Source organism: Scyliorhinus torazame, chromosome 19 (genome assembly GCF_047496885.1).
Source record: "Scyliorhinus torazame isolate Kashiwa2021f chromosome 19, sScyTor2.1, whole genome shotgun sequence".
Lineage (NCBI taxonomy): Eukaryota > Metazoa > Chordata > Chondrichthyes > Carcharhiniformes > Scyliorhinidae > Scyliorhinus > Scyliorhinus torazame.
In genome coordinates this window covers 145,557,284-145,577,221 of record NC_092725.1, presented here as the reverse complement: position 1 = coordinate 145,577,221, position 19,938 = coordinate 145,557,284, and the positions used below count along the sequence as shown (strand labels likewise).

Genomic DNA, 19,938 nt, shown 5'->3' with positions numbered 1-19,938 from the left:
TGAATGCCCTTAGTGTTGGCGAGTCCACTACTGTTGCAGGCAGGGCATTCCACGCCCTTACTACTCTCTGAGTAAAGAACCTACCTCTGACATCTGTCTTATATCTATCTCCCCTCAATTTAAAGCTATGTCCCCTCGTGCTAGACATCACCATCCGAGGAAAAAGGCTCTCACTGTCCACCCTATCCAATCCTCTGATCATCTTGTATGCCTCAATTAAGTCACCTCTTAACCTTCTTCTCTCTAACGAAAACAGCCTCAAGTCCCTCAGCCTTTCCTCATAAGATCTTCCCTCCATACCAGGCAACATTGTGGTAAATCTCCTCTGCACCCATTCCAATGCTTCCACATCCTTCCTATAATGCGGCGACCAGAATTGCACGCAATGCTCCGAATGCGGCCGCACCAGAGTTTTGTACAGCTGCAACATGTCCTCACAGCACCGAAACTCAATCCCTCTACCAATAAAAGCTAACACACCGTACGCCTTCTTAACAACCCTCTCAACCTGGGTGGCAACTTTCAGGGATCTATGTACATGGACACCGAGATCTCTCTGCTCATCCACACGGCCAAGAATCTTACCATTAGCCCAGTACTCTGTCTTCCTGTTATTCCTTCCAAAATGAATCACCTCACACTTTTCTGCATTAAACTCCATTTGCCACCTCTCAGCCCAGCTCTGCAGCTTATCTATGTCCCTCTGTAACTTGTAACATCCTTCCGCACTGTCCACAACTCCACCGACTTTAGTGTCATCTGCAAATTTACTCACCCATCCTTCTACGCCCTCCTCCAGGTCATTTATAAAAATGACAAAGAGCAGTGGCCCCAAAAAAGATCCTTGTGGTACACCACTAGTAACTGGACTCCAGTCTGAACAATTCCCATCAACCACCACCCTTTGTCTTCTTCCAGCTAGCCAATTTCTAATCCAAACTGCTAAATCACCCTGAATCCCATGCCTCTGTATTTTCTGCAGTAGCCGAATGGCTGTACTTTGTGAGTTTCGATCTAGAAGTCATCATTAAGCACCCAAAACTTAGAAACTAGATCTGAGGTTTCTTTTGATTCCTTATGTCTATTTCAGGCTGAAGCTAATTGGTCAATCAGCTGAACATTCCTGAATCAAAGAGCTGAAAGTTGTGCTGAGCACCATGCAGCCTCCAACACAAGACCTCAAAAAATATATGAACAAGAAAGGTTCCCGCTCACTGAATATGCAACTGGTGATTGATGATGTGCAAAACATCCTGCATCATTCCGTCTGTGCCTGGGATCGCATGATCATTTCATCTTGCTCCAGTCCTTAATATGTCCTCTCACTTGTGTCAGAGATGACCTCTGCCTGGGAACCGGGCCGTTTCCTGCACACGTGGCTCACGACCCGTGTCAAGAAGCCATGTCCAGATCTGAACTGAGGTACAATCAAAGGCTTTGAATGCAGATCGGGAATGGCAAGGTTAGAGCATCCACTGAAGTTGTGTGAGATGTTGGTCCAGGCTCCACAACTCAACACCAAACTGCAGTTGTATACAGCTGACAGTTTGATCCATTGTTTGACTACATTGTCACAATGGGCAGGTTTCACCGAGCAGCTCACCGCCAGTGGCCGAGGCAGCCCGCCAGCGGGAGTTACCCACCCCACCATTGGCAACGGGATTTCTCGGTGACAGCACCCCTCACCCCCGGGAAGTTTGTGCGCCAGCGTGGGACTGGATATCCCCCCGGCTTGAACAGCTGATAGATTGCGCCCTGTGTATGCACAATGACCCAACATATACTGGAAATGTTGTCCAACATGGAGAAGCTCTTCAGTAGGAAGTGCAAATAAAGTATTTGCTGATCCATACTAACCAATCTGCTTTAAAAGACCGGGTACTGGATCCTATCGCAGTTTGGGTGTGAGGCTCATCCTCTGGAAATCCAGTGAGGCAATGGCGTAGTGGTATTGTCACTGGACTAGTAAACCAGAGACCCAGAGTAATGCTCTGGGGATCTAGGTTCAAATCCCACCACTGCAGATCGTGAAATTTGAATGAAATAAAAATCTGGAATTTAAAAGTGCTGATCATTAAACCAATGTACATTGTCGTAAAAACCCACCTGGGTCACTAATGTCCTTTAGGGAAGGAAATCTGCCGTCCTTACCCGGTCTGGCCTACATGTGACTCCAGACCCACACCAATGTGGGTGACTCTTAACTGTCCCTCAAGGGCAATTAGGGTTGGGCAATAAATGCTGGCACAGCCGGTGACGCCCACGCCCCATGACTGAATAAAGAAAAATAACTACGCCACCACCTAGAACAAAGAAATGTACAGCACAGGAACAGGCCCTCCGGCCCTCCAAGCCCGTGCCGACCATGCTGCCCGACTAAACTACAATCTTCTACACTTCCTGGGTCCGTATCCTTCTATTCCCATCCTATTCATGTATTTGTCAAGATGCCCCTTAAATGTCACTATCGTCCCTGCTTCCACCACCTCCTCCGGTAGCGAGTTCCAGGCACCCACTACCCTCGGTGTAAAAAACTTGCCTCGTACATCTACTCTAAACCTTGCCCTTCTCACCTTAAACCTATGCCCCCTAGTAATTGACCCCTCTACTCTGGGAAAAAGCCTCTGACTATCCACTCTGTCTATGCCCCTCATAATTTTGTAGACCTCTATCAGGTCGCCCCTCAACCTCCGTCGTTCCAGTGAGAACAAACCGAGTTTATTCAACCGCTCCTCATAGCTAATGCCCTCCATACCAGGCAACATTCTGGTAAATCTCTTCTGCACCCTCTCTAAAGCCTCCACATCCTTCTGGTAGTGTGGTGACCAGAATTGAACACTATACTCCAAGTGTGGCCTCACTAAGGTTCTAGACAGCTGCGACATGACTTGCCAATTCTTATACTCAGTGCCCCGGCCAATGAAGGCAAGCATGCCGTATGGCTTCTTGACTACCTTCTCCACCTGTGTTGCCCCTTTCAGTGACCTGTGCACCTAGATCTCTCTGGCTTTCAATACTCTTGAGGGTTCTACCATTCACTGTATATTCCCTACCTGCATTAGACCTTCCAAAATGCATTACCTCACATTTGTACGGATTAAACTCCATCTGCCATCTCTCCGCCCAAGTCTCCAAACAATCTAAATCCTGCTGTATCGTCTGGCAGTCCTCATCGCTATCCGCAATTCCACCAACCTTTGTGTCGTCTGCAAACTTACTAATCAGACCAGTTACATTTTCCTCCAAATCATTTATATATACTACAAACAGCAAAGGTCCCAGCACTGATCCCTGCGGAACACCACTGGTCACAGCCCTCCAATTAGAAAAGTATCCTTCCATTGCTACTCTCTGCCTTCTATGACCTAGCCAGTTCTGTATCCACCTTGCCAGCTCACCCCTGATCCCGTGTGACTTCACCTTTTGTACTAGTCTACCATGAGGGACCTTGTCAAAGGCCTTACTGAAGTCCATATAGACAACATCCACTGTCCTACCTGCATCAATCATCTTTGTGGCCTCCTCGAAAAACTCTATCAAGTTAGTGAGACACGACCTCCCCTTTACAAAACCGTGCTGCCTCTCACTAATACGTCTATTTTCTTCCAAATGGGAGTAGATCCTGTCTCGAAGAATTCTCTCCAGTAATTTCCCTAACACTGAAGTAAGGCTCACCGGCCTGTAGTTCCCTGGATTATCCTTGCTACCCTTCTTAAACAGAGGAACAACATTGGCTATTCTCCAGTCCTCCGGGACATCCCCTGAAGACAGTGAGGATCCAAAGATTTCTGTCAAGGCCTCAGCAATTTCCTCTCCAGCCACCTTCAGTATTCTGTGGTAGATCCCATCAGGCCCTGGGGACTTAACTACCTTAATATTTTTTAAGACGCCCAACACCTCGGGCGAAATTCTCCGACCCCCCACCGGGTCGGAGAATCGCCGGGGGCTGGTGTGAATCCCACCCCCGCCGGTTGCCGAAGTCACCGACACCGGAGATTCGGCGGGGGCGGGAATCGCGCCGCGCCAGTTGGCGGGCCCCCCCGCTCGATTCTCCGCCCCGGATGGGCCGAAGCCCCGCCGCTAAAATGCTTGTCCCGCCGGCGTAAATTAAATCACCTACCTTACCGGCGAGACAAGGCGGCGCTGGCGGTCTCCGGGGTCCTGGAGGGGGGCGCGGGGCGATCTGGCCCCGGAGGTGCCCCCACGGTGGCCTGGCCCGCGATCGGGGCCCACCGATCCGCGGGCGGGCCTGTGCCGTGGGGGCACTCTTTCCCTTCCGCCTCCGCCACGGTCTCCACCATGGCGGAGGCAGAAGAGACTCCCTCCACTGAGTATGCGCGGGAATGCTGTCAGCGGCCGCTGACGCTCCCGCGCATGCGCCGCCCGGAGATGTCATTTCCGCGCCAGCTGGCGGGGCACCAAAGACCTTTTCCGCCAGCTGGCGGGGCGGAAATTTGTCCGGCGCCGGCCTAGCCCCTCATTGTTGGGGCTCGGCCCCCAACGATGCGGAGCATTCCGCACCTTTGGTGCGGCGCGATGCTCGTCTGATTTGCGCCGTTTTGGGCGCCAGTCGGCGGACATTGCGCCGTTTCCGGAGAATTTCACCCCTCGTCTTTTTGGATCTCAATGTGACCCAGGCTATCTACACACCCTTCTCCGGACTGAACATCTACCAATTCCTTCTCTTTGGTGAATACTGATGCAAAGTATTCATTTAGTACCTCTCCCATTTCCTCTGGCTCCACACATAGATTCCCTTGCCTATCCTTCAGTGGGCCAACCCTTTCCCTGGCTACCCTCTTGCTTTTTATGTACGTGTAAAAAGCCTTGGGATTTTCCTTAACCCTATTTGCCAATGACTTTTCGTGACCCCTTCTAGCCCTCCTGACTCCTTGCTTAAGTTCCTTCCTACTTTCCTTATGTTCCACACAAGCTTCGTCTGTTCACAGCCTTTTAGCCCTGACAAATGCCTCCTTTTTCTTTTTGACGAGGCCTACAATATCTCTCGTTATCCAAGGTTCCCGAAAATTGCCGTATTTATCCTTCTTCCTCACAGGAACATGCCAGTCCTGAATTCCTTTCAACTGACACTTGAAAGCCTCCCACATGTCAGATGTTGATTTGCCCTCAAACATCCGCCCCCAATCTAGTTTCTTCAGTTCCCGCCTAATATTGTTATAATTAGCCTTCCCCCAATTTAGCACATTCACCCGAGGACCACTCTTATCCTTGTCCACCAGCACTTTAAAACTTACTGAATTGTGGTCACTGTTCCCGAAATGCTCCCCTACTGAAACTTCCACCACCTGGCCGGGCTCATTCCCCAATACCAGGTCCAGTACAGCCCCTTCCCTAGTTGGACTGTCTACATATTGTTTTAAGAAGCCCTCCTGGATGCTCCTTACAAACTCTGCCCCGTCTAAGCCCCTGGCACTAAGTGAGTCCCAGTCAATATTGGGGAAGTTGAAGTCTCCCATCACCACAACCCTGTTGCTTTTACTCTTTTCCAAAATCTGTCTACCTATCTGCTCCTCTATCTCCCGCTGGCTGTTGGGAGGCCTGGAGTTAACCATCTTAAATCATCCAATGGAACTCACTCATTACAATATGTGGGATGAATGTTAGACCCTTTGGAATGTCTCCTTAGACATGACTCAATTTAAAGTGCTTTGCTCTATTACTTGCAGGTACTTAAACTATGTGCAAAAAAGAAAAGCTCTGCTACGTACACATTTTACAAGTCTGTTGGCCTTCTGGGAATGCAGATCCATCTGTTTGAGACTGAGTGTAAGTGTTTCTGAATTTTTCTCATTTGATGTGTGAAAGCAGAGATTGCTTCCCTGTCTCTGGCGACACAATCAATGGATTAAGATGTAGGACAGGATTCTCGGTCACTGGGTGGGTGCGCCTGGCGAATCCAGCCCGAGGTCAATGGACTTTTCCATTGTCCGCGCCCGCCCTTGGCGATCATGCGGTGGGCGGGGCGGAAGATCCAGCCCATAATAACAGATGCTCATGTTTATCCTTCCCTCAAGTTTAAAGTTCTGGAAGATAAATTTGACTTTCACTCACAACATTAAACAGGTGATTTTGGTCAGTGACCATTATTTATTCCTCCTGGATGTAAATGAAAAGTGCATCAATTTGTATTTACATAGAGCCTTTAATGTAATAAAATGGTCCAAGATGTTTTCCAGGAATCTAATAAAACATTTCGGGAGAAAAGTATGGTCGTTGGCCAATCTTTTTCTTTTATTTGTTCGAGCAAGGTGGGAGTGTACTATAGACCTGCCAATGGCCTGCAGGAGTCAGAGGGGCAGTTGTGTAGTCAATTACTGAAAAGCTGTGAAAAAAGCAGGGTAGTTGTGATAGGCGATTTTAACTTCCCCATATTGACTTGGGACTCGATGGGCCGAATGGCCTTACTTCCACTCCTATGTCTTATGGTCTAAGAGGATAGCAAGTGAAAGAGTAGGCCCACTCAAGGACAATGGAGAGAGTGTGGGCGTGATTCTCCACTCCCGCGCCGGTTGGGAGAATCGCCTGGGCCGCCAATATTTCCCGGGACGCCGGTCCGACGCCCTCCCGCGATTCTCCCAAGCGGCGGGAACGGCCCGGTCGAGTTCCGTGGGCCGCAGGCCGGAGAATCGCCGGAGACACCCAAAATGGCGATTCTCCGGCACCCCCGCTATTCTGAGGCCCGGATGGGCCGAGCGGCCAGGCCAAAACGGCAGGTTCCCCCCGGCGCCGTCCACACCTGGTCGCTGCCGTCGTGGGCGGTGCGTGAACGCTGGGGGGGCGGCCTGTGGGGGGGGGGGCGAGGGGGGATCCAGCACCGGGGGGTACCTCAAATGTGGGGTGGCCCGCGATCGGTGCCCACCGATCGTCGGGCCGTCCTCTGTGAAGGAGGACCTCCTTCCTTCCCCGGCCCCGCAAGATCCGTCCCCCATCTTCTTGCGGGGCGGACTTAGAGAAGGCGGCAACCACGCATGCGCGGATGACGCCCGTTATGCGGCGCCGGCCACGTCATCTATGCGGCGCCGCTTTTACGCGGGTGACAAGGCCTGGCGCGTGTAGATGACGCGGCCCCGATACTGGACCATTGTCAGGGCCTGAATCGGTCGAGATCGGGGCCGTTTCGTGCCGTCGTGAACCTCGACGGCGTTCACGACGGCGCGGCCACTTCGGCGTGGGAGTGGAGAATCCCGCCCGTTATTCGTGGAACCACAGTAAGTGGGTGAAATCCTTAATAAGTACTTTGTAGCAGTAGACTAATCCTGCTTTCACCCCATAGCCTTTGATCCCATTCGTCTCAAGTACCAGATCCAGCCGCCTCTTGAATATATTCAACGTTTTAGCCTCAACTACTTTCTGTGGTGATGAATTCCACAGACTCACCACTCTGTGTGAAGAAATGTCTCCTTATCTCTGTCCGAAATGGTTTACCCTGAATCCTCAGACTGTGACCGTTGGGGCGAGATTCTCCGACCCCCCGCCGGGTCGGAGAATCGCCGGGGGCTGGTGTGAATCCCGCCCCCGCCGGTTGCCGAATTCTCCAGCACCGGATATTCGGCGGGGGCGGGAATCGCGCCGCGCCGGTTGGCGGGCACCCCCCCGCGATTCTCCGGCCCAGATGGGCCGAAGTCCCGCTGCTAAAATGCCTGTCCCGCCGGCGTAGATTAAACCACCTACCTTACCAGCGGGACAAGGCGGCGCGGGTGGGCTCCGGGGTCCTGGGGGGGGCGCGGGGCGATCTGGCCCTGGGGGGTGCCCCCACGGTGGCCTGGCCTGCGATCGGGGCCCACCGATCCGCGGGCGGGCCTGTGCCGTGGGGGCACTCTTTTCCTTCCGCCTTCGCCACGGTCACCACCATGGCGGAGGCGGAGGAGACTCCCTCCACTGCGCATGTGCGGGAATGCCGTCAGCGGCCGCTAACGCTCCCGCGCACGCGCCGCCCGGAGATGTCATTTCCGCGCCAGCTGGCGGGGCACCAAAGGCCTTTTCCGCCAGCTGGCGGGGCGGAAATTAGTCCGGCGCGGGCCTAGCCCCTTAAGGTTGGGGCTCGGTCCCCCAAGATGCCCCCAAGATAAGTCGATGCCCGACTTATCTGCGCCGTTTTGGGCGCCAGTCGACGGACATCGTGCCGATACCGGAGAATTTTGCCCCTGGTTCTGGACACACCCATGATTGGTAACATCTTCCCTACATCTACCCTGTCTAAAAACTTTGAGATGTTATATTTTGATCCCTCGTCCAAATCATTAATACATATTGTGAATATTGTCACAGTGGAATGGTGTTTTTCTGAATGGAGATCCTAGCTAGTAGTGTTCCACATGGATCAGTGCTGGGACCTCTGTTGTTTGTAATGTATATAAATGATCTGGAGGAAAATGTGGGGGTCTGATTAGTAAGTTTGCGGATAGCATGAAGATTGGCGGAGTTGCTAATAGTGCCGAGGATTGTCAGAGGATACAACAGGATGTGGATAGATTGGAGACTTGGGCACAAATCGTAGATGGAGTTTAATCGGGACAAATGCGAGGTGATGCGTTTTAGAGGATCAAAACGAGGTACAAATTATACTTAAATGGCAAAACCTTTGGGAACATTAACATACAGAGGGATCTGGGTGTGCAGATCCACAGTTCCCTAAAGTGGCAACACAGGTGACCAAGGTGATTAAGACGGCATATGGCATGCTTGCCTTCATCAGCCGGGGCATTGAGTGCAGGAGTTGGGAAATCATGGGCGAAATTCTCCCCCAACGGCACGATGTCCGCCGACTGGCGCCAATCAGACGGGCATCGCGCCGGCCCAAAGGTGCGGAATGCTCTGCATCTTTGGGGGCCTAGCCCCAACATTGAGGGGCTAGGCCGACGCCGGAGGGACTTCCGCCCCGCCAGCTGGCGGAAATGGCGTTTGTTGCCCCGCCAGCTGGCGCGGAAATGCGGCGCATGCGCGGGAGCGTCAGCGGCCGTTGAAAGTTTCCCGCGCATGCGCAGTGGGGAGAGTCTCTTCCGCCTCCGCCATGGTGGAGGTCGTGGCGGAGGCGGAAGGGAAAGAGTGCCCCCACGGCACAGGCCCGCCCGAGGATCGGTGGGCCCCGATCGCGGGCCAGGCCACCGTGGGGGCACCCCCGGGGTCAGATCGCCCCGCGCCCCCCCCAGGACCCCGGAGCCCGCCCACGCCACCTGGTCCTGCCGGTAAATACCAGGTTTGATTTACGTCGGCGGGACAGGCAATTTCTGGGCGGGACTTCGGCCCATCCGGGCCGGAGAATCCAGCGGGAGATCCCGCCAACCGGCGTGGCCCGATTCCCGCCCCCGCCCAATCTCCGGTACCGGAGACTTCGGCGGGGGCGGGGGCGGGATTCACGGTGGCCAACGGCCATTCTCCGACCCGGCGGGGGGTCGGAGAATGACGCCCCCTGTTGCAGCTACATAAACCTCGGTTAGGTAGCATTTGGAGTATTGCGTGCAGTTCTGGTCACCACATTATCAGAGGGACGTGGAAGCTTTGGAGAGAGTGCAAAGAAGGTTCACAAGGATGTTGCCTGGTCTCAAGAGTGTTGGCTATGAGGAGAGGTTGAATAAACTAGGATTGTTTTCACTGGAAAGACGGAGGCTGAGGGCAGACCTGATTGAGGTCTACAAAATAATGAGAGGCATAGACAGGGTGGATAGTCAGAGGCTTTTTCCAAGGGTGCTAGTGTCAATTACAAGGGGGCACAGGTTCAAGGTGAGAGGAAGAAAGGTTAAGGGAGATGTGCGGGGTAAGGTTTTCACACAGAGAGTGGAGGGTGCCTGGAATGCGCTGCCAGAGGATGTGGTGGAAGCAGGCACATTAGCAACATTTACGAGGCATCTGGATGGGTCCATGAATAGGGAGGAAATAGAGGGATACGGACCGAGTAAGGACAGAAGGTTTTTTTCTGAGTTGATCGGCACAGGCTTGGAGGGCCGAAGGGCCTGTTCCTGTGCTGTACTTTTCTTTGTTCTTTGTAAACGATGTCTGCCTTGGCTGTGTCACATTCAGACTAACATCCATATTCTGCCAACATTTATATGGTGAGCAGCAGCTAATCGAGGCATGACTTCCTGAAATGGTGGTTCTGATAATGGAAATAATCTAAATTGAGTCTTGAAGATTTCAAGTGATGGGGCTGTGACTATTTCCTTTGGCAGTTTATTACATTGGAGGATTGTGCATGATTGTGTCTTTGGAGTGTGTGTGGATGGTTACTTTATGTTTCTACATTGCTGGAGGGTTCGAGGTTATTGCTCCTGTCAATTCCCACCAGTCCATTCCATACTTTATAGAACATGGTGGGTGTCATGGAAAGGCCAGTATTCATTGTCTGTCTCTGAATTGCCCTTGAGAAGCTGGTGGTGTGTTCCCTCCTTGAATTTCTGCTGTCCATGTGTTGCTGTGAAGGGAGCTCCAGGATTTGGATCCTGTGAACAGCGAAGGATCCATTCTCAGCAAATAATGAAATATGTTCAAGCTTTTTGCCTTTTTTGAAGCAGCTGAGAGCTTGGGGAACCGATAGTTTCTCCATGGCAACACATTGGTCATTCAAATTCAACTTGCCAACCAATCAGCACTCTTTTCCCCCGGAGTATAAACTGTTGTAACTATTTGAAATTTGCCATTCTTGCATTTGTCCTAATGAATGCAAGGTTAAAAGATTCAGCAACGTCTCTCTTTTCAGCAATAGTCAAGGGAAGGTCTGTCATTGGGTGGAAGGTCGGAGAGATTAAATGGCAAGGGTGTGATGGTGTGGTGCTAACTGAAATGGTCACTGAGACAAATAAATAAACAAAAGATAAGTTTGGAGCAGGCAGAATCATCACATATAGTGTTACCACAGCCTGGGTTAGTGTGAGGTCGATTCCAGCCCTATAGACCACACAGTCCCAACACCAGTGAATTAACCACCAATTCTTATAGAATTTGCAGAATCTTTGGGCCCTTGACTGCTCAGTAAGTTATAGCCACCAGGTTGGTAAATTGAACACAATAAGTTGAAATATACAATACCTATAACAGAATAACGGTCAGCTAATCTACTTCCGTCCCACCCTCTACCGGAACACACAAGACAAACATAATCAGAGGGAGGGGGAGGGGTAAAATAATAGGAATTAAAATGAAAAGAATTTGAGTGTCCTTGCTTCTGATTTGGAGTCCTTGCAGCAGGCTCCCAGGATGCGGAGTGATTGTAGCTAGCAGTGGACTTCTAATGGACATCCTCTGGCGGGTACATTCAGCCAGTACTCCCAGACAATAAGTTTTCCTCTGGCGAGATATTTAACTTTTGCCAACCTGGGCCTTCACTCAAAGGAACAGCCTCAGGCCTGTTTAATTCTTACTTGTTTCCAACTCAACCAGAATTTCAACAGCCTCACTGAGATAAGAACACAAGATTTTAAAAGGTTTTCTTTAAACAACTGACCCTCTCTTCCACTGTTGGCTGGACTGGATTTCCTTGCAATTCAATCTGGCTGTGCAGAGAGAGAGGTCTTTATTTTGGGTGTTAAGAAAGAATCCATTCAATGAGACAGAATTCAGAGCTGTGACCCTCCAGCTTCAGACATCAAAAACAGAAGTCCAAAAGAAAACACAGTCACACAGAGGAAGGAACTCTCCAAAGAAAACCCCAATTAATCGGCAGGGGCTTCGATAAGACAGTCAATTCAAAACAGTCCATTGGTTGACAATCAAATCCATCAAGGTGTGCTAGCACTGATCACACTGGAATCTGCTGGTTTGAAACGTAAACAGCTCCATGCAACCTGCCTTGCCTGAGGTCATAGGTCAATTCTCAGTTTACCAGCTACTCGAATTAAAGGTGATGTCCATCCTAAAGGCATAGGCACATTAATTGTCCATGTACAAAAATTGAAATAGCAAAATAACAGAAATTAAAAGAGAAAGCAATAGCTACTGTCCAATAACAAAATGGGGAACATGACATGATTAATGTTGAGTCTCGAACACTGCAAAGTTCATAACTGAAAGATAGAATGTTGTTCTTCAAGCTTATATTTCATTGGAACAGCATACAAGCCCGAGGAACGAGAGATCACAGCAAGATCCTGACTCCTGGTCCCTGGTCCCGACTCCCAACTCCCGATCCCGACTCCCTCTGCTCCACTTCCAGGTAGGAAAGGCCATGCTCCGAGCCCCTGGCTATATTTATGGCACAGCCAGCTCTGCTTCCAGGTAGGAAAAGCAAGCTGCCGATGTAGGGTGCGCTGGGGAGCACTGGACGTCTAGCCACACTATTAAAATGAATATGATACAGGAAAATGTGAGAACGTCCATCCTTGTTCGTTGCTGGGATTTTCCTGTGCTGCTGAGTGTGAATGCAGTTTTGTTTGGAACGTCAAATATTCCATTCTAGGGCAGCACAGTGGCGCAGTGGGTTAGCACTGCTGCCTCACGGCGCCGAGGTCCCAGATTCGATCCCGGCTCTGGGTCACTGTCCGTGTGGAGTTTGCACATTCTCCCCGTGTTTGCGTGGGTTTCGCCCCCACAACCCAAAGATGTGCAGGGTAGGTGGATTGGCCACGCTAAATTGCCCCTTAATTGGAAAAAAAATGAATTGGATACTCTAAATTAAAAAAAAAAATTCCATTCTTGCTCGCAACGGGACCCACCGTGGATGAGAACGGAGCATGCCGCTCATTGTCTTAAGAATTTAAAAGTTCGGGGACACTTTTGACAGGTTGATATTTTGGGTTGTTCAGACATTACAGGCAGGATTTCTTGGTCCCGCCCATAGCCTGGATTTTCCAGCTGCCTCTCCAAACTTTTGGGAAAATCCTGGCCTGAGTCTCATTTTTCTGTTGTAACATTCAGCAGTGAAATGAAAAATGAAAATGAAAATCGCTTATTGTCACAAGTAGGCTTCAATGAAGTTACTGTGAAAAGCCCCTAGTCACCACATTCCGGCGCCTGTTTGGGGAGGCTGGTACGGGAATTGAACCGTGCTGCTGGCCTGCCTTGGTCTGCTTTAAAAGCCAGCGATTTAGCCCAGTGTGCTAAACCAGCCCCAAAACCAGTGCAAAGGAATCTGGGGCCGCGGTGCAGCAATGAGTTACATTGCATATATGGAGCATTGCGTACAGTTCTGGTCACCGCATTATAGGAAGGACGTGGAGGCTTTGGAGCGGGTGCAGAGGAGATTTACCAGGATGTTGCCTGGTATGGAGGGAAAATCTTATGAGGAAAGGCTGATGGACTTGAGGTTGTTTTCTTTGGAGAGAAGAAGGTTAAGAGGAGACTTAATAGAGGCATACAAAATGATCAGGGGGTTGGATAGGGTGGACAGTGAGAGCCTTCTCCCGTGGATGGATATGGCTGGCACGAGGGGACATAACTTTAAACTGAGGGGTAATAGATATAGGACAGAGGTCAGAGGTAGGTTCTTTACGCAAAGAGTGGTGAGGCCGTGGAATGCCCTACCTGCTACAGTAGTGAACTCGCTAACATTGAGGGCATTTAAAAGTTTATTGGATAAACATATGGATGATAATGGCATAGTGTAGGTTAGATGGCTTTTATTTCGGTGCAACATCGTGGGCCGAAGGGCCTGTACTGCGCTGTATTGTTCTATGTTCTATGTTCTGTACCGGATGTCAGGCCACCAGGGAAATAAGACAATAAGACATAGGAGCAAAATTAGGCCACTCGGCCCATCGAGTCTTCTCCGCCATTCAATCATGGCTGATATTTTCTCATCCCCATTCTCCTGCCTTCTCCTGCTTGTTGTGGTCCCAGCTCAAACCCCTGAGGCACACCACTAGTCACCAGCTGCCATCCTGAAAAAGACCCCTTTATCCCCAGTCTCTGCCTTCTGCCAGTCAGCCAATCCTCTATCCATGCCAGGATCTTACCCTGAACACCATGGGCCTTTAACTTACTTAACAGCATCTTATCAAAGACCTGTTGGAAATCTAAATAAATCACGTCCACTGGTTCTCCTTTGTCTGACTTCCTTGTTATCTCCTCAAGGAACTCTAACAGATTTGTCAGACACGACCTCCCTTTGACGAAGCCGTGCTGACTCAGTCCTATTTTACCGTGCACTTCCAAGTACTCCGTGATCTCATCTTTAATAATGGACTCTAAAATCTTACTAATGACCAAAGTCAGGCTAACCGGCCTATAATTTCCCATCTTCTGCCTCCCTCCCTTCTGAAAATGGGGTGTTACATTAGCCACTTTCCAGTCCTCTGGGATCCTTCCTGCCTCCAGTGATTCCTGAAAGATCATCACCAATGCCTCAACAATTTCCTCAACTATCTCTTTTAGAACCTTGGGCTGCCATTTCTTTGTTTCCTATTATTACTTCTCCAGCCACATTTTCCAGTGGTCCAATGTCTATTTTTGCCCCTCTCTTACCTTTTATATATTGAAAAAAATCTCTTCCTATCTTCCTTTATATTACTAGCTAGCTTGCACTCATACTTCATCTTCTTCCCACTTATTGCTTTTTTAGTTGTCCTCTGCTCATTTTTAAAGGCTTCCCAATCATCTGGCTTCCCACTAATCCTCGCCATATTGTATGTTTTTTCCTTTGTTTTTATGCTGTCCTTGACTTCCCTCATCAGCCATGGATGCCTTGTCCTCCTCTTAGCATCTTTCCTCATCCTTGGGATGAATTTCTGTTGTGCCTCCCTAGTAACCCCCCAAAACCCCTGCCATTGCTGTTCCACTGTCTTCCCTGCTAGGCTCCTTTTCCAATCAACTCTGGCCAGCTCCTCCCTCATGTCTTTGTCGTTACCCTTATTTAATTGTAATACCGTTACATCCGATTGCAGCTTCTCCCTCAAACTGCAGGGTAAATTCTATCACATGTGGTCACTGCTCCCTAAGGGTTCCTTCACCTTAAGTTCCCTAATCAAGTCTGCCTCATTACACATCACCAAATCCAGAATTGCCTGTTCCCTAGTCGGCTCTGTCACAAGCTGCTCCAAAAAACCTGATTTTCCCATGCATAAAGCTTAGAGACAACCACCAAGATGGCAGATTTTTAGAAGTGGATAAATTAGCCAGTTAGAACAAAGAACAAAGAAAAGTACAGCACAGGAACAGGCCCTTCGGCCCTCCAAGCCCGTGCCGACCATGCTGCCCGTCTAAACTAAAATCTTCTGCACTTGCGGGGTCCATATCCCTCTATTCCCATCCTATTCATATATTTATCAAGATGCCCCTTAATCGTCACTATCGTCCCTGCTTCCACCACCTCCTCTGGCAGCGAGTTCCAGGCACCAACTACCCTCTGTGTAAAAAACTTGCCTCGTACATCTCCTCTCAACCTTGCCCCTCTCACCTTAAACCTATGCCCCCTAGTAATTGACCCCTCTACCCTGGGAAAAAGCCTCTGACTATCCACACTGTCTATGCCCCTCATAATTTTGTAGGCCTCTATCAGGTCGTCCCTCAACCTCCGTCGTTCCAGTGAGAACAAACTGAGTTTATTCAAGCTCTCCTCATAGCTAATGCCCTCCATACCAGGCAACATCCTGGTAAATCTCTTCTGCACCCTCTCTAAAGCCTCCACATCCTTCTGGTAGTGTGGCGACCAGAATTGAACACTATACTCCAAACGTGGTCGAAGGTTCTATACAGCTGCAACATGACTTGCCAATTTTTATACTCAATGCCCCGGCCAATGGAGGCAAGCATGCTGTATGCCTTCTTGACTACCTTCTCCACCTGAGTTGCTCCTTTCAGTGACCTGTGGACCTGTACACCTAGATCTCTCTGACTGTCAATACTCTTGAGGGTTCTACCATTCACTGTATATTTGCTACCTGCATTCGACCTTCCAAAATGCGTTCCCTCACATTTGTCCGGATTAAACTCTATCTGCCACCTCTCCGCCCAAGTCTCCAAACGATCTAAATCCTGCTGTATCCTCTGACAGTCCACATCCCTATCCGCAATTCCACCAACCTTTGTGTCGTCTGTAAACTTACTAATCAGACCAGTTACATTTTCCTCCAAATCATTTATATATACTACAAACAGCAAAGGTCCCAGCACTGATCCCTGCGGAACACCACTTGTCACAGCCCTCCAATCAGAAAAGCACCCTTCCATTGCTACTCTTTGCCTTCTATGACCTAGCCAGTTCTGTATCCATCTTGCCAGCTCCCCCCTGATCCCGTGTGACATCACCTTTTGTACCAGTCTGCCATGAGGAACCTTGTCAAAGGCCTTACTGAAGTCCAGATAGACAACATCCACTACCCTACCTGCATCAATCATCTTTGTGACTTCCTTGAAAAACTCTAACAAGTTAGTGAGACACGACATCCCCTTCACAAAACCGTGCTGCCTCTTGCTAATACGTCCATTTGCTTCCAAATGGGAGTAGATCCTGTCTCGAAGAATTCTCTCCAGTAATTTCCCTACCACTGAAGTAAGGCTCACCGGCCTGTAGTTCCCTGGATTATCCTTGCTACCCTTCTTAACCAAAGGAACAACATTGGCGATTCTCCAGTCCTCCGGGACATCACCTGTGAGACAGTGAGGATCCAAAGATTTCTGTCAAGGCCTCAGCAATTTCCTCTCTAGCCTCCTTCAGTATTCTGTGGTAGATCCCATCAGGCCCTGGGGACTTAACTACCTTAATATTTTTCAAGACGCCCAACACCACGTCTTTTTGGATCTCAAAGTGACCTAGGCTATCGACACACCCTTCTCCAGACTGAATATACAGCAATTCCTTCTGTTTGGTGAATACTGATGCAAAGTATTCATTTCGTACCTCGCCCATTTCCTCTGGCTCCACACATAGATTCCCTTGCCTATCCTTCAGTGGGCCAACCCTTTCCCTGGCTACCCTCTTGCTTTTTACGTACATTGATCCTCACAGGATCACCCTGGTATCATCTGTCTCTGGCTCGGAGAAGAAGCAAGCGCTGAGCTTCTGTGCACAGAGTTCAGAGGAGCTGCAGAAGTTTGAGGAGGAGTTGAAAGGGTCAATCTCGGAGGTGACAGAGATGGAGCAAATTCGAATTGATTGTGAGTAAGCTGTGTTTTCTGTCTGATTGTTGCTGCTACAAGTACAGCGATCTGTCAGCTGGGTGTAGTTAGTTAAAACAGAACAGCCCTTGTTTTCTGTAAGTGTGGGTGATTTTAGTTATTGATTTTGACGGCTCTCAACTTTGATCCTGCAGGTTTGCAATGCAGGAGGAAGCTGAGAGATTGCAAAGTCCAATTATTTTATATATTCATCTATTTATGTGGTCATAATTTAGCTGAAGGCGGTGTTTGGAGGTGCAAAGACGACCTTCTGATCTTTCTCAGATCCCAGTCTTTTCCCCGCCTCCTGATCGCGCTCACCATCCTGATTACTACCCCTCCCAACCCCCCACCATCCTGATTACTACCCCTCCCAACCCCCCACCATCCTGATTACTACCCCTCCCAACCCCCCACCATCCTGATTACTACCCCTCCCAACCCCCCACCATCCTGATTACTACCCCTCCCAACCCCCCACCATCCTGATTACTACCCCTCCCAACCCCCCACCATCCTGATTACTACTCCACCCAACCCCCCACCCAAGGTCAATCTGTCACAATGCAATATTCCAACGGTGAAATCTTCTACACTAGTCCGATGCCTGGAGAGGTCCAGCAGCTCTTGGTGACTGCCGTCTAAATTGGTGTGTCTCAGGGCTCCCTATTTGTGTACAGGAATGTGATGTAAACAAACTTAAAGAGCAAAAAGTGTAAACTCAAAACCCAAACAGAATTACCTGCACGGCCCCCAGCACATTCCCCAACACACTAATCACCACCCCCTGAAAGTTAAACTCCATCTCAACCTCGCTAATTATAAAAATGCACTTTCCCAGACTTGCTCTTTCGGCGTTGTTAATTTTACATCTGTTGTGTGAGTCAAGATTAATTGTTTCTGACGCAGTCATCATTCCTCCAACTTGGAAAATGCAATTGGCAAGCTAACAAAGGGGACATGAAAGAGTTTACATTTACCTGTGCTAATAGCTGCAATTTTTCTCTGTTAGTTTATCCTCACGGGATCACCCTGGTATCATCTGTCTCTGGCTCGGAGAAGAAGCAAGCGCTGAGCTTCTGTGCACAGAGTTCAGAGGAGCTGCAGAAGTTTGAGGAGGAGTTGAAAGAGTCAATCTCGGAGGTGACAGAGATGGAGCAAATTCGAATTGATTGTGAGTAAGCTGTGTTTTCTGTCTGATTGTTGCTGCTACAAGTACAGCGACCTGTCAGCTGGGTGTAGTTAGTTAAAACAGAACAGCCCTTGTTTTCTGTAAGTGTGGGTGATTTTAGTTATTGATTTTGACGGCTCTCAACTTTGATCCTACAGGTTTGCAATGCAGGAGGAAGCTGAGAGATTTCAAAGTCCAATTATTTTATATATTCATATATTTTGTGCTCATATTTTTACACTCCATTGAAAATTGATATTTTTTAATTAATTGCAATCTTTGAAAGAGTTTTAGCTGTACTCAAAATAGCTCCCTTAAATTACCATAGATTCAGTTGATTGATGACAAAAAGCAAAGCTGCTTGAAATACAATTGACCATGAAAACCTTTTGTGAAGCCACTAATTGGCACAATATTTTCCACAAATACAGTGCTGCTTGACAACATTAACCTGGTACATTGTTTCAAAGCATATTGCAATCTTTAATATTGAAATATTTTCAGTATTATGTGTTGTTACAAAACCCTGGACTAGCGCAGGATCAATTCCAGCCCCACTCGTCCCGGGGTCACAACACAAGTGAATTAACCAATAACTCTGATAAAAATATTTGACCTTTGGCTGCCCAATAATTACAGTCACCAGGGCCGGAATTCTCCCCTACCCGGCGGGGCGGGGGGTCCCGGCGGGAGGGAGTGCCGTGAACCACTCCGGTGTTGGGCCGCCCCAAAGGTGCGGATTTTCTCCGCACCTTTAGGGGCCAAGCCCTAATCTTGAGGGGCTAGGCCCACGCCAGAGTGGTTGGCACGCCGTCGGCCAGCGGGAAAGGCCTTTGGCGCCATGCCAGTCGGGGCCGAAGGGACTCCGCCGGTCGGCGGAGGTCCACACATGTGCGTCAGCGGCTGCAGGGGGGGGGTCACTTCCACATCGGCCATCGTGTAGGCTCTGGCCGAGGCAGAAGGAAAAGAGTGCCCCCCAAGGCACAGGCCCGCCCGCGGATTGGTGGGCCCCGATCGCGGGCCAGGCCACAGATCGCCCCGCGCCCCCCCCCCAGAACCCTGGAGCCCACCCGCACCGCTAGTCCCACCGGTAAGAGAGGTGGTTTGATTCACGCCGGCGGGACTGGCGTGGCAGCAGCGGGACGTCGGCCCATCGCGGCCCGGAGAATCGCCGGGGGGGGGGGGGATTCGCCGCCTTTTCGGTGCCGGAGAATTTGGGGGCTGGCGGGGCGGGATTCACGCCGCCCCCCCCCCCCCCCCCCCCGGCGATTCTCCAACCTGGCGGGGGGTTGGAGAATCCCGCCCCAGGTTTGTAAGTTGAAACACAATTACTGTTTATTTATAACAAGAATACTGATGAAATACGCAGCAGATACAGTTGGTTGAATATCAATGAATACCGAACTCGTCCTGTAACCTCCCTCCCCACCCTCTACACACACACACACACCACACAGACAAACACATAGGGGTGAAAAAAGCAAAAAAGCATAAGTGAAATAGAAAAGAGTTTTTGCTTCTGATGCTGGTTCCTAGTCTGCTCTCTTTACAGTGAGCTTGTAGATCACAGTCTTTGTTTTGCCGCCATGCTGGTTTGCCTGCCTGGCTGGTCGTGCCAAGGTGCCCGTGTGCTCAGTTGCCCATGCCAGGGATCGGGTTTGGGGTCACCTGCCGTAATGAGGTGTAGTGAGGGGTGGCTCGAGGACACCCGAATTGGTACGTTG

At 49.9% G+C, this 19,938-nt stretch overlaps 1 protein-coding gene and 1 long non-coding RNA gene across 4 annotated transcripts in view; one reads left to right on the top strand and one right to left on the bottom strand.

The window, feature by feature from the left end:
• Positions 1 to 18,139, bottom strand: part of LOC140396594 (uncharacterized) — a 34,706-nt gene extending 16,567 nt beyond the window's left edge. The window contains exon 1 of the long non-coding RNA XR_011936578.1: positions 18,024 to 18,139. This is a non-coding gene — a long non-coding RNA (uncharacterized lncRNA). The remainder of the gene's footprint in view (positions 1 to 18,023) is intronic.
• iqsec3a (IQ motif and Sec7 domain ArfGEF 3a) overlaps positions 1 to 19,938 on the top strand; it is a 738,133-nt gene that overhangs the window by 620,323 nt on the left and 97,872 nt on the right. For all 3 annotated transcript variants that reach the window (XM_072485388.1, XM_072485387.1, XM_072485389.1), the window contains exons 10-11: positions 5,688 to 5,787; positions 18,056 to 18,217. In XM_072485388.1, the coding sequence (XP_072341489.1) occupies positions 5,688 to 5,787; positions 18,056 to 18,217 (262 nt within the window). The remainder of the gene's footprint in view (positions 1 to 5,687; positions 5,788 to 18,055; positions 18,218 to 19,938) is intronic.